A 14,350-nucleotide genomic window follows, 5' to 3' on the forward strand; every position below is an offset into this window, starting at 1 on the left:
AATCTTTAATGCAGAAATAATTTAAGATATTAAATTAAGTACAATGAAGATATACTTATCAGTGCTTACTAAAACCTACCACCTACCCTAAGAACTGGAACATTACAAATGATATATATCTACTGCCTCCGCCAAAGGTAATCACCATCCTAAATATTGTATTTAGCATTCTCTTGCTTATTTTTTAGCTTTATCATATATACATGTATGCTTAAGCAACATATTGTTTATTAAAAGGACACTGTGCTTATGTCATCCTCTGTGCTTGATTTTTTGTTTTTCCCTCAACATTATGCTGATAAAATTCCTAGATGCAGTTGCATGCTTTTGTAATTAATTTATTTGCATGCTGTATAATACTCTATTCTACGAATACAAGGTATGCATTCTCTTGTTGATGGGCTTTGGGTTATTTTGTTTTTTTGTTTTTTGTTTTGCAATGACTAGCAGTTCTGCTAAGAGCATCATTTTTAAAATTTTAAAATAGAAATTTACACAGAAAGGGTAATAAGGAACTATATTGATCTAATTTGTATATCTTTTTTTCCCCTCTCTTTTTAATGAAGAGTGCAGGTCTAGGCATGCACAAGAACAATTAGAGAAGTGAGGTCATCAGTTTGGTCACCCTGATAGCCATGGCTCCCTTTGGGCACTGGATGCTGTAGCCTGATTATTCTCATGTGCTTTTTAAAAGATACTTACACTTTAAAAATTATATTTTAATTATACAAGTAATATCTCTTGTAGATTTCTTTTAATATGCAAGTAAATGCATACTTCTTATTTAAAAAAACCTAGTAAACATGCTAAATAAGATTTTCCTTTTTATCCTCATCCCAGGTCTCTTACCCTCTCCAAACTGATCTTTAGATCTGTTAGTTGTTTTCTTTTTCTTTCTTTCTTTCTCAGGTAACCTTTATAAAAAATCTTTGAAATTAAAACTCTTTAATGAGGGAGACATATGCTTGTAACAGCCAGTAATCACATTACCTCTTAAAGAAAAATTTCATCCTAAAAACCACATCCTCATCCTTGGCTTCAAGTAGGGACCATCAACTGCTCCTTTTTCACAGGCCCCTCCCTTTGTCTGTTCTTACCTGCTGTCTGTTGAAGCTGCATTCCCAGGCTGAAAATTAGCAGTAGGAGGAACATATTCTGTACCGGATCTGAACGAGAAAATTGAAAGTCTCAGGGCCTTCTGAAATGTTGCTGGGTCTCAGAATTTGGTGATTTGCTCGCTCCTGCAAACAGGGAAATGACTCATAAACAAATCTTTGGGTGAGGCGGTGGACTATGGTAGAGTGGAGCTGGGAAGAAAAGTTATATAGATTGATTGTCTAGAAGAAAGGGAAGATAGGGTGAGAGGAAGCAAGACACTCTTTATCCATATAAATTAGAAGCTCTTCTTCCTTTACTAACGGCCTCTTCTGATTATGAACCAGTCCTCTGAATCATTCACACTGGTGGTTATGTGTGTCTCTTAATCTCTTCCACGAAACCCCCATAGTTTCAGTAGTAGACCGCTGAAAACCAATCTTGTTTGTCAAACGAATAACCCACACTATCCCTTTCAGCTGGACCGGAACTCTGGGCGTCAGATACTCATAATGCTTAGTGGAACAGAGCTAGATTCTCTATAAATACTTGATAAGTTGACCGCGCAGGTAAAGTAATGAAGCTCTTTTGAGTGCTGTGATGAAGTTTGCTCATTACCTGAACTACCTGTTACCAAAAGGTTTAGACAGGGAAAGCAGAGAAATGGCTTTGTTGAGTGGGTGCCCAACCTTAGTCCTGCTCCACCTCCTATGGTCCCTGTTTTTTCCCCACCCAAGAACTTCTCATGGTTGAAGACAAAAGTACAAGATACATGACTGTCACTATTATGTATTCCAAGAGGCTTTCAAAATTGTATTAGCCATGGAACCAATTCATCAAGGGAAATTGACTGGAGTCATACATCTAAGTCAGGTCAAAGAAGAACTGCTCTGAATATAATGGAAAGCGAGTGGAGGATATGGATGAGAATGACATAATCTCATTTACACTTTTAAAAGAAGACTCAGCTTTGGCGTAGACAACAGACTATTGTTGGGAAGGAGAGTGGGTTGGGCTAGATTAGAAGCAGGATGATCAGTGAGAAATGTTTTTGCAGAGATGATGATAGTTTGGATCAGAGTAATAGGGCTAGTGGAGGTAAGAAGTGGGCTGTTCAAGGCTTTTCATATTTTTTTCTTTGTCCTTTAAATTTATTAAATTTTTATGGGCTCTCAATTCTGTTCCATTAGTCTGTGCATCTGTTTTTCTGCCAATACCATGCCGTTTTGATTATTGTTGCTTTGTAATATAATTTGAAGTCAGGCAGTGTGATACCTCTGGCTTTGTTCTTTTTTCTCAGGATTGTGTTGCCTATTTGGGGTCTTTTGTGATTCCATACAAATCTGATGATTTTTTGTTCTATTTCTTCAAAAGCTGCCATTGGTATTTTGATGGAGATTGCATTAAATCTATTTATTGTTTGGGTAATATAGTCAATGATTTTTGACAAAGGAGCCAAAAATATACAATAGAGAAAAGAAAGCCTCTTTGATAAATGGTACTGGGAAAATTGGAAAGCCACATGCAGAACAATGGAACTAGACTGCTATCTGTCACCATTTGCCAAAATTAACTCAAGATGGATCAAAGATCTAAATATAAGACCTGAAACAATAAATTGCATAGAAGAAAACATACATACTAAACTCATAGACCTTTGAGTTAGATAGGATTTTATGAACTTGACCTCAAAGGCAAGGCAAGTAAAAGCAAAAATAAATAAATGGAACTATATCAAACTAAAAAGGTTCTGCACAACAAAAGAAACTATCAACAAAACAAAGAGGCAATCAACTGAATGGGAGATGATATTTCAAACAAAGTCTCTGATAATGAGCTAATATCCAAAATATATAAAGAATTCATGCAACTCAACAACAACAAAAAACAATCCAATAAAAAAATGGGCAGAGGACCTGACCAGACAATTCTCCCAAGAAGACATACAAATAGCCAACAGACATATGAAAAGATGCTCAACTTCACTAGCTATTAGGGAAATGCAAAACAAAATCACAATGAGATACCACCTCACACTTGTTTGAATGACTTTCATCAATAAGATAAGTATTAACAAGGATTGGAGAGGCTGTGGGGAAAAAGGAATCCTCATACACTGCTGGTGAGAATGTAAATTGGTAAAGCTGCTATGGAAAACAGTATGGAGGTTCCTCAAAAAACTAAGAATAGAATTACCATATGACTCAGCAATCCTTCTTCTGGGTTTCTACCTAAAAGTTTTGAAAACATTTGTCTGTAAAGATATATGCACCCCAATGTTCATGGCAGCATCATTCACGATGGTCAAGACATGGAAACAACCAAAGTGCTCTTTGATAGATAACTGGATAAAGAAGATGTGGTACATATGAACAATGGAATATTATTCAGCCATAAGAAAAGATGAAACCCTGCCATTTTTGACAACATAGATAGATCTTGAGATAATCATGCTAAGTGAAATAAGTCAGACAGAAAAAGTTGAAAACCATATGATTTCACTTACATGTGGGATACAAAACTGAAAGTAACAAATGGACGAGACAAAAACCTATAGACACATACAACAGTTTAGTGGTCACCAGAAGGAAAGGGGGGAAATGGGGTGGTAGATAAAGGTAAAAGGGGTCAAATATATGGTGAGAGAAGGAAATTTGACTTTGGGTGGTGAACACACAATGTAATATACAAATGACTGTATTATTGAACTGTACACTTGAAACCTGTATAATTTTATTAAACAATGTCACCCCAATAAACTTAATTTAAAAAAAAAAGGAAAAATCTAGGAAAATTTCTAGGTTTGGGGATTGTGTCATTAGGGCAATGCAGGTACTACTTATTAAAATAGAAAAGACTGAGAGAGAAGCAGATTAGGGAGCAGAAATCAAGGACTGTGTTTGGAATATGTCTGTTTGAGATGCCTATTAGACATCCAAGCGAAAATGTTTAGTAGGCAGTTAGGTAACAAGTGGTCTAGAGTTTGGGGGTAGAGATATGAAATTGGGAGTCATCGAAATATAGTATTACTTAAAGCCATGGGGCTGCATGACATCACCTAAAGAGCGAAAGAGAAGAGAAAGCGTCGAAGGACTGAGATGAGGGGCATTCCAACATTTATTGATTTTTGAGCGGGAGGCCACTAGCAAAGAGGATTGAGAGGAAAAGTAAAAAGGCAAATTAGCTAAGTCCTTTATTTTTCTTTATTCAAATGCTTTGTCATCTGGGGTCTTGCTGACCATGGACGGATTGCCCTCCCAGGATTAAACAATTCCAATCCAGAGTTTACACCTCCAACCACCTTTAATGGACTCTCAACTCTGTGCCACTACCCACCTGCCTTTCATCACCCCAGTGCCAGGTACCAGACAGTAAGGGACAACTCCTATGTCCCAGAGCCTGCTAAATTATTCAATCTAGCCAATTCTAAGCCTGCTCACCCACTTTACCCATTCCTTCCAGTGCAAAACACAATAAAGGCTCCTGCCCAGATTTTCCCCTTCTCCCTCTGTCTCCTGTCTGACTCTGGCGCATCCCTGTATGGCCCCCTGTGGTGTGACATGCCCTTTTCTTTTGGGATCTATGAGTATAAAAAAAATATTTTTTCAATGACAGTCATAGCTAAATAACAATAAAACCTAGAATTTAAGACAAAGTGTTACAGAGGGAGTGGTCAGTGAGCCAAAAGCTCCTGAGAGTCAGACTTAGCAGTATGGAATTCATGGATAATCTGGTTAAGTTGGTATCAGTGGATTTGGTGATAATGAAAGCCTGTGTGGATTCAAAAGAAAATAAGAGGTAAGGATGTGGAAGACAACAGAATATAGGCAATTTTTTAGAGAAGAATGCTAAAAAAGGAGATGAGAAATGTGGCCATAGCTAGAAGAGAAGGCGAGGTCCACAGTGGGCTGTATCCTTGCTTTTATTTTAAGGAGGAAGATATTACAGCAGGTAACAACTGGGAACAGAATCGAGTGCTTTCTATCCAGAAATGCTCAAGGCACACCTTAGCTAGACCTGAAGATCCTCTTTCTTATCAAAAATGCAGATGTATCCAGAAAAGATATCTTAAGTGGCACCTGCAGGCCTAGTACTAGTCTAGCATTCTCATTTCTAGAGCACAAAAGGATAGCATATAATATGTAGTTTTGGCAACAGAAAGGACTTTCAGCTCACCCATCACTGGCATTAACTTCCCCTTCTTCCTTGCCCATCCAAAGGGACTTCCCTTGCACACTGCCCGCTTGAGTCAATTGAGAGACAGACAATGTTGTAAAGGTACTTTCCAACCAGCGGCCTTCTTTCTTCTGGAAATACTGTGCCCCATGCAATGGTTAAGAGCTCAAGCTCTAGAGCCAGAACATCTAAGTTCAAATCCTGGGTCTACAAATTATTAGCCTCTAAATCTTTGGTCAGTTTATGCAAACTCTTTATGCCCCATTTGCCTATAATGACAATAATAACACCTACTTCGAGCCAGAATCGTGGGTGTCATCTTAAACCTACTCAACTCTCATCTTGCAAATCCAGTCCATCCCCCAGTTCTGTTAATTCTACTTCTTGGATGATACTTCCTCTTTCCAAAATCCCACTGCCATTGCCTTAATTCAGCTTCTTGTCATTTCTCTTTATACCATAGCACAGTCTCCTCACTGCCATTTTTACCCTCTAGTTTTGCTTCCCTCTGCTCCATCTTCTGCTTGATGAGGTAGAGAACCTTGGCATCATCCTCAACTCTTTTCTTCTCTCACCTGTATCTGATTCATTAACAAATCCTATAGTCCCTTCCTTTAAATATATATGGAATCTGACCACTTCTCATCACTTCCATATCAGCCTGAGCCATTACCATCTCTTATGCTGATTCCTGTAATAGCCAGATGACTGGACTCTATGATTCTGACCTTGCCTTCCTACAGTTGATCCTCAACACAGTGACCAGAATAATTCTTTAAAAATATAAGTCAAATCATGCTCAAAACCTTTTGATGACTCACTATTTCACTGAGAGTAAAAATTCTGAGTCCTTCCAAAAGCTCAGGTAAGAGGGGCCTATTTGTACACCCACATACTTTCTTTGCTCTTTCTGGTTGAGATTACCTATGTAAAATTGTGACAGACCCACCCCTCCAGCATCCCCAATTCTCTTTACCTGTCTCTCTTTTTCAAAGCATTCTAACATACCACATAAACGTACTTGTTTATTATTTTATTGCCTGCCATCTTCCATAAGAATATAATCACTAAAATCAGGGATCTTTGTCTGTTTTGCTTTCTACTGTGCCTTCAGCCCCTAGAATATTGTCTGGCATTAGGTAAGGACTCTGTTAATATTTGTTAAATAAATTATCCCTTTACTTAGCAGGCAGAATAATCTCCTAAATACTGATTAATCAAATCTCACCATATCACTTCTACTTAAAAGACTTCGGTAGCTCCTGTTATTTACAAGATCAAATTCTCCTTAGTGTGGCCTTCGAAATCTAAATCCTTCTCTTATCTGGCCTCCCCTTGCCTTAGCCACAGAAAAATACATGACCTTTTCATGACTAGGACTTCACAGGGGCTTTGAGAATTCTAATCTCTCACATCCGATCTCATCTTATTTTTTTCTCTATCTCGATCTCTTCATGTGCTTAAAAAAATAGTATCGCCTCTTAAATATCTCCTTAAGTAGCCTCACATTCTTACACATTCAACACAAATGGATAAGAATTTCAGAAGTGTCTTAAGCTGTTCCTTCTACTTCAATTGTATCTGCTACTCACTTCTAGTGTTAGCACTTAACTCATTCCTAGTATGTTAATTTGCTGCATTTCTGTCTTTCCTGCTAAAACGAGAGCTCTTTGTACTTTATTAGGTCCTCATAATGGACAAATGAGTAAGTGCTTGCTTGCACACTTGACAATTTAGCGTCATGCTCAGGAATCTGAGACTACTGGCTTCCAGTTGGCTCCTTTTCTCTACTGGAGAAACAGAAGCCTTATTTTGGTTGTTTATTTTAGCCCCAAATAAGAAAGAAATTTCCATTAGAGCCACTCATAATGGAATGGGCTATTAATAGGGTGGGGAGGTCATCATCCCTGGAATTGTTTAAGCAAACAGAATACTTAGAAGCCAGAGTTTCCACAAGAGGTGGAAGGCGATCCCTTTTTAACGCTAAGATTACGTATAAGGTTATCTACCAAAAGAATGTTTCCACAGGTATCTCAAGCCCCTCACCAACCTCTCTCAAAATGTGACTCAATCTTGATAAGATCCCTGCCCTCTGGGTTCTTTAGGAGAACTCCATTTTCTGAAAGAGCAAGTTCTTGGAAACTTTAATGTTAGGGAAGTATGGACTCTTTATACTCAGGCAGGCAAGACCTGAGAGAGTTTATTTAGAGAACTTACAGAGTGCATTGCCAAAATTAATAACTCAATGCAGCATTTACAGAGTATCCACATGTAAGACACTCCTTCAGCTAAATGAGCATTGCCCTCTACATGAGATGAAATCCAACTGTTCAAACAACCATGCTTCCCCTTTAGTCTTCCCTTTTAAAATTTATCTTTGTTTTGGACATGAATATCTTACTGTCTATGCCTGTATGGCCATTCATTTTTATCTTCATTATATAGTCCTTATGTACATGTTCATTTTTGCTAGTTTCCAGAACAGAGGATGCTCACTGTAGCTACCTTTTATCAGGCAAGGTGATCTTTAATGAATACTTTGGAATGTGAGTAGAAAAGTAGTTTTTTAATCAATGATCAGTAGAGCTGAATTTTTTAAGTTCTGGGTAATTCTTAATGAATTTCTGGGTAATTCTTAGCAATTCTGCCTATGAATACGATATAGTAGTTGTGGTCAAATCATGATCTGAAACAGCAGAATGGCATAGGATATAAGATTGGAGAACCTGTTTTGGAGGCTCCAGGAGGAGCCAAGAAGGGCCCTCTCAAGTCAAGAGATGCTCAGGCTTGAGAGTGAGAAGAAGCAAAAACTATTCTTTTTACATTTATGAAAAGTCCTGCTCAGATTGCTGCCCTGACTTTGCTCTCCCCCAGGCCACTAAGCAAGCTGGAGAAGACTCCGAGCTAAGCATCAGGAAACACTAATTCTAGTCCTTGCTCTATTCCTAATGCTTTGGGAACTCACTCTTCCCTGTCCACAAAAGAAGAAGTGAACTAGGTGATTTCCAAGGTCCCTTCCATGTACCGTGTATGCAACTATTGATCTTCGCAACCAGTCTCAACCATTTCGTTTCAACACAATAGGTAATATTCAAGTATGTAACATCCCAAGATTTTTAATGAACCATGAACATTTTTATTTTCTTAAGATATTAAAGCATGATTCCACTTGTAACTACCACAACTGTTGCTGGCATGCTGGTAACAGTTGATCACTTAAACAGGACTTAAAGTAAATTAACATATATAAGATTTGCCTTATTCTTTTACTCCTCCTCTCTAAAAGGCGTTTTAGAAGGTGAGTGAAAATAATATCATGGAGATAATAAGTGAAATATAAATTCCAACTTATAAATATGTGTATTTATATATGTGTATGTAAATATGAAGCCAAATTTTGATAATTTAAGCACTTTCTTGTTAGTGACACAAAACAATGCAGGGATTTGCATAACCTTTGTTGCCTAGGTTTTGTCAGAGCAAGTGGCCAGAAACGTGACGTTCTGCCGGCCATGTTCTCAGCTAGGGAGGAAAAGATACGGAGAAATCCTCAAGAGTCTATACATATCATCAAGGGGAAGAGTTCTACTTCTATGAACATCTTTTTTTCTTTTTCCTTTGTTTCTCTACACTGACCAAGAGATTAAGTTCCACAAGAGCAGCGATTTCTATCTGTTTTTGTTTCTTGCTATTTCTCAGCACCCTAAACAGCTCCTGATACATGATGGGTCCTCATTAATACTTGTTGAATGACCAAATACTGTTCCTAAGAGTCACAAGTGGCACTTCCGATGTGGTGCTTTGGGAGGGGTGGAAACTGGAAATCATCAAGTTCTCTAATATCTGAAGCTCGTGGCCAAACCGCAGGCAGTGAATAGAATGCTTGTGGGTCCTGGGAGAAGGTATGTGAAAAAATACTTTGTAAATGGAAAGCATTCTTCACATTCATTCTTATCATCATTTATGATGGTGACTGGTGATCTTTGCTCTAAAATTCCATGATTTCTTAACATGACCACTCCTTTCACTACCCATGAAGATCTCACTTGGTAAAAGGCTACCCAATCTTTAAGTCTCACTCAGAGCCACTTCCTTCATAAATCTTTCTTCTGAGCCTCCTAAACAAATGCTTCCTGAACTGTTGTACTTCTTGTCAATTTATATTTAGTACTTCTTGTCAATTTATATTTAATGGTTTATGTCCATCTTTCTCCTTAGTAGATGTTTAGACCTTATTCTGTTTACTTCTATATAAGAAGTACTAATAACAATTTATTCAATGATATTGGGAAGTTGTATCTTTCCAGAAAAATCAAGAAAACTTTTATAATTCTGAGACGTTTGTAAGCAGAAAACAAGGAAAACTTTCCAAAGCAAAATTTGCAAGAGGATCAAAAATCATTGTAGGTACTAGAAATTTCATTTTCTGACAATTCACCTATCTGCCAAAATCTATTTGTGAACTGATAGATGAAATGAAATGTATGGTGCTGCAATAACGTAGAGAAGTTTTCATTACTTCTTTCTTTTTTTTTTTTCCAAAATATTTACTCTATATTTACTATGTGCCAAGCTCTGGTATGCAAAGATAAATATGACAGTCAGAACCAATGCTTACAAGAATTCTCTGATCGTAGAATAACCAAGGCATAGACATTTTATGGAAATATCTCAAGAAATCTAGCAAATAATTCCTTTTTGGAACAATAACCAGCACAAAAGATCGTGTTTGTATAACACTTTATTCTTTGCTGAACATCGTCAGTCTTATCTCATTTGACTCCTCCCTCTCCTTAAGTGTCTAGCACAGCCCTGGGTATCTACAACCTCAATAAATACCAAACTGAGTTGAAATATTTGAATTAATCACTGTTTTTGAAGCAAAGTGTCTAAGAGAGGAACGGTAGTTAGCAATGTTTTAAAAATTTCCATTTGAATGACTTTGGGCAAGTAATGCAGTTTGCCTCAGGTCCTACCACTCCCTATTGTATTACATCCAGCTGGATTCATACATTTTTATTACCTACGAGTCCCTACTGGACATTTGAGTCATATTAGCCATAGTGGCTCTGCTTTCAGAGGTGCATGAGTAACCTTTCAGTATAATTATTGCATCTCTAAACCATCTGCAGCATGGATAAACTACCTGTAGCCTTAAAATGTTATTCGAGTCAATTTAACTTTAGTTCAAATTTAACTTAAATTCACATTGCCTCTCAACTCTTTAGCCAATAAATATTTTACTCTCACTTTTTGCAAGTCTTTGAATTAGACTGGAGAATCAATAGAAGGATTCATCTAAGAAAGAGTCCCTGCCCTTAAAAACATTATAACACAGCCAGACAGTTAAAACTTGTACACAAAAAAAATACTAATAAGTGATGTAAAAAGTTTTGCAAAAACCCTGGTCTATGGCCATGCCACCCTGAACAAGCCCCATCCCATCTGATCTCGGAAGCTAAGCAGGGTTGGGCCTGGTTAATACTTGGATGGGAGACCACTTAGGAACACTAGGTGGTGTAGGCATAAAAAAAATAAATAAAAAATAAGGGATCGTAAACTGACAAGGTCCTTGCAATCTGTGAGGTCAACTAAGGGTTGCCTCACCTAAAAAAATTTTTAAAAGTGCAGAAACCATGAAAGTTGACTGGAAGATGAGAGACTGACCAGATGGGTGGAATTTGAACTGAGTCTTAGAAGCACTGGTAGTATTCACAGAGTTGGAGCTACTCTTGTGGGCACTGCAGATGGCCCAGAAGCAAAGCCTCAGAGGTGCGAACACACAGGGCATATTAAGGGAGAAAATGAACAGCATAATTTGGCTGGAAATATAATTGAGAAGAGAATGTTGAGGGGTTAATGCCAGGTAGAGCTGCCAATAGAGGACAGTGATAGTCACTAAAAAACCAAGTGACAATAATACAGGAGTGTTTGAAAAACATTAACTCTGTTTTTTGTTTTTGTTTTGTTTGTTTTTTAGTATGAATAAAGGGAGAATGGAATTGAAAACCAACCACCCAAATAGGGGCTTATTGTATTCAACCTGCTATTTGATAAAGCCCTTGATATAGAGACAGAAAAAGGGAAGAAAGGGAAAGGAAGGAAAAATTGAATAAAACAATTGACAGAACCACTGACAAAACAATTGATAAGGGATCAGCCATTCAGGAAAGAAAGAGAAACAACAAGTTGACTTGCAATTTTGAGACCAGACTATCAAAACAATATTGCTATCGTGGGGGGCAGGGCAGAAAATACAACAGCAAGAGCTGATGTTTAGAGGAAAGACAATGAGTTGGGTTTGAGTTGTGAAGTAATGCAAGGCCTTCAAGGAAAATGTACGTGTAGAGTTTGGAACAAAATTCAGGGCTAGAGATAAGGATAAAGAAGTTATTCCCACTATGGAGATGGTGGTTGACAATGAGGAATAAATTAACTCTTTGAATGGGGAGAATTTAAAGAGATGAGAAACGAAAGGTCTGAACTTTGAGGAATGCTCCAAAATTTGGAGAGTAAAATTTAGGAAGAAGAGGGCAGAGAAGAATTGGTCCCCCATAACAGTGTCTCTGACCCAAGGGAGGAAAATCCCAAAGAACAGAGGTAGTTGATAATAGAGAGGTCTGGAGAATAAGAACTGGGAATGGTCCCTAGGGGTGTTAGAGAGGATTAGAAGGCATTGAGGTGATTGGATTGGATAATCTTTCACATTCCTTTATCTATCCCGCAGTTCTGTGAGTTGATTTGAAAACTAGGGAAACACAATTAACCTAAAGGAGCCCTGCTGCAGCAGAGCAGGATGTGACAGAATAGGAGGCCAAGCTGCAGCCGTCTCATTATAGGGTAACCCAAGTATGCAGCAGTCGAGGCAAATGTTATATTTGGACATTGCCATATGGAAAAAGTTAATACACAACAATCTATGTATCACTGTCCAATGCATTGTAAAGCAAGTCAACCCTAAAACATGACCTGTAAGAGCATCTCTGAAGATACCTGCACCATCTTCTCAAATCAATCCCCTGTATATTACACAAACTCTACCTCCAGTGATTCACCTGCAGTTTCATCAAATCAATTAATTCGACAATTTAATAAGCACCCAAAGAGCACCTGTGTGTGTTGTGAGGTACTGTGCCAGGCACTAGGGATTCAGAGAACCTAAAAGGTGTGGCCCTTGCCTATGAGGAGCTCGAGTTTGATAGAAAGGCTCACAGACTAGAGAAACCCAGGGAAAAGACCCCTTGAGGTAGCAGACCAGGAAGATCCTGCTGATAGCAAGCGTTCAGGCAATGAAGGTGAATAAACCAGTTCAGAGTGGCAAGAGCAATATGATTCATCTATTCATAGTATCTTAGGCTTGGGAGGGAGCTCAGAGAACACTGGCATATGACTCCTGATACCATTGTGTGTTTACTGCTCACATCGAATATTCTTACTGTGCATTTTGTCAATTTATGTCTATCATTCCCTTCCACCAAACCATAGAATTCCAGGGTTAGAAGACCTTATTAATAGGCAATTTCGCTCAAGCCTCACCTCCCCATTTCAACCCTCTCTCACATGAATCCACTGTTATCTCTTTTCTACCATGTGCACCCAAGTGGGAAGCAATAAATAGCAATAGTTGCAATTTTCCTTCATTTTGCTAATCTTTCTCTTATCATTTTATATTTAAAAAATAAGCCTTTTAGTAGGCCCCAAGTCACACTTTTGTTAAATAATGATTGCCTACGGTATAAGTTAATGTAATTATACTTTTGATTCTTTTTAAAAACAGCTTACCTTAGAGCATAGCTTATAAACACTGGCTAGACTAGAATGTTGACTGTCTGCCAAAAGGATGATCACAAATAGATGTCATATGTAGGAAAAAAAAATTTTTAAGTTTCATTAACCCACCAAAAATTCTAAGCTGAAAGACAATCTCAAAAATAGTCCTTTTTTTTTTTTTTCAGTACACATTTACTTTGTGCAGAAAAAATATCTTACCTCATAAAACTGCCCAACAAGAATAATAAGCATAGGTACGGGCAAGAGAAATCTTACTATTTGGGGGACAGGAAGAAGTTAGCTTATTTGTGCCCCTGAGCACAATTTTTGAGGCAAAATTTCTCCTGCCTCCAATGACGTGGAAAGAAAATGTGCTCCTACTTACCCCACTGTGACAGCCTCCTCATGTTCTAAAATACCAACTCAGAGTACCAGAAAAATCTCAACCCACTCAGTACTTACATCAGGACGTGGCGCTGGTCCTCAGGCAAAGACACAAAAGGAAATAAAACAACAAAAAGTTGCTCTTTAAATCAGATTCCTTTATAGAAGCCAACAAAAACAAACAAGAAAACAAAACAAAAGTAAACTGAAACAAAAATCAAAAATACTCTGCTGCCTAGATCACTGCAACAACCAGTAGCTCCAAGCCAGGATTCCTTTTAGCTGGCAGACGGATATACAAGGATGAATAACGAAAAGACATTGGAGTAAGTACATTAAGCAAGAGAAGAAAAGCTCAGGCTCCCTTGTAACGTGACGGTAATTAAAACCAGAGTTGTGACGGAAGCCCAGCCTGCTGAGACTTTCCTGGTTTTGCTTTCACATTTGCCTCTTAGAATGCAGCTGTTGAACTGTGGGCCAGGGTTTGTTTTTAGGAAGAAGGAGATCCAGGCTCATTTTCTGAAAGAAACTCAGATGAAAGGGAGGTTGTAAGCTACAGATTAAGTACTTTTCCTGCCCCACCTCCCCACCATGTCACTAAATAGGAAAGAAATAACTGGTGAGATGGTTTCTTATTGAGAAAAAAGTTACCGAAGACGCAAAGCTCAAATTTCAGTAAGGCCTAATTCCTCAAGTGGGTCTCTCAGGTGCAGGACTGGGTCAGGAAATGAGAGTGGAGGAGGTGGAGAGTGGGAGAGGTGGAATTGGTCCACCTTAACAACAAACGATAAAAGAGGGGGATTAGGGGTGAGAAGGAGGTTCTGGGGGCCTAGAGGGAACATATGCTGTCCTCTTCTCATCTCATTTGTGGGGAGAAGAGGACGCTGGACACGTGTCCTTGAAGTTTGAGAGTGCCCTCACATAG

General features: G+C 38.2%; 1 protein-coding gene and 1 pseudogene across 2 annotated transcripts in view; one reads left to right on the plus strand and one right to left on the minus strand.

The window, feature by feature from the left end:
* The window catches only part of PDCD1LG2 (programmed cell death 1 ligand 2), a 49,202-nt gene extending 35,406 nt beyond the window's left edge, over positions 1-13,796 (minus strand). The window contains exons 1-2 of one of the 2 annotated variants that reach the window (XM_011376644.2): positions 13,504-13,796; positions 1,098-1,166 (exon numbers count right to left, since the gene is read on the minus strand). In XM_011376644.2, the coding sequence (XP_011374946.1) occupies positions 1,098-1,152 (55 nt within the window). In that variant the 5' untranslated portion in view covers positions 1,153-1,166; positions 13,504-13,796. Of the gene's footprint in view, positions 1-1,097; positions 1,242-13,503 lie in introns of both variants that reach the window. The other variant, XM_011376642.2, reaches the window with a different exon arrangement.
* LOC111730113 lies at positions 10,679-10,797 on the plus strand (annotated as a pseudogene).
* Positions 13,797-14,350: the final 554 nt, after the last annotated feature.

The sequence above is a fragment of the Pteropus vampyrus genome, unplaced genomic scaffold, assembly GCF_000151845.1.
Source record: "Pteropus vampyrus isolate Shadow unplaced genomic scaffold, Pvam_2.0 Scaffold301, whole genome shotgun sequence".
Lineage (NCBI taxonomy): Eukaryota > Metazoa > Chordata > Mammalia > Chiroptera > Pteropodidae > Pteropus > Pteropus vampyrus.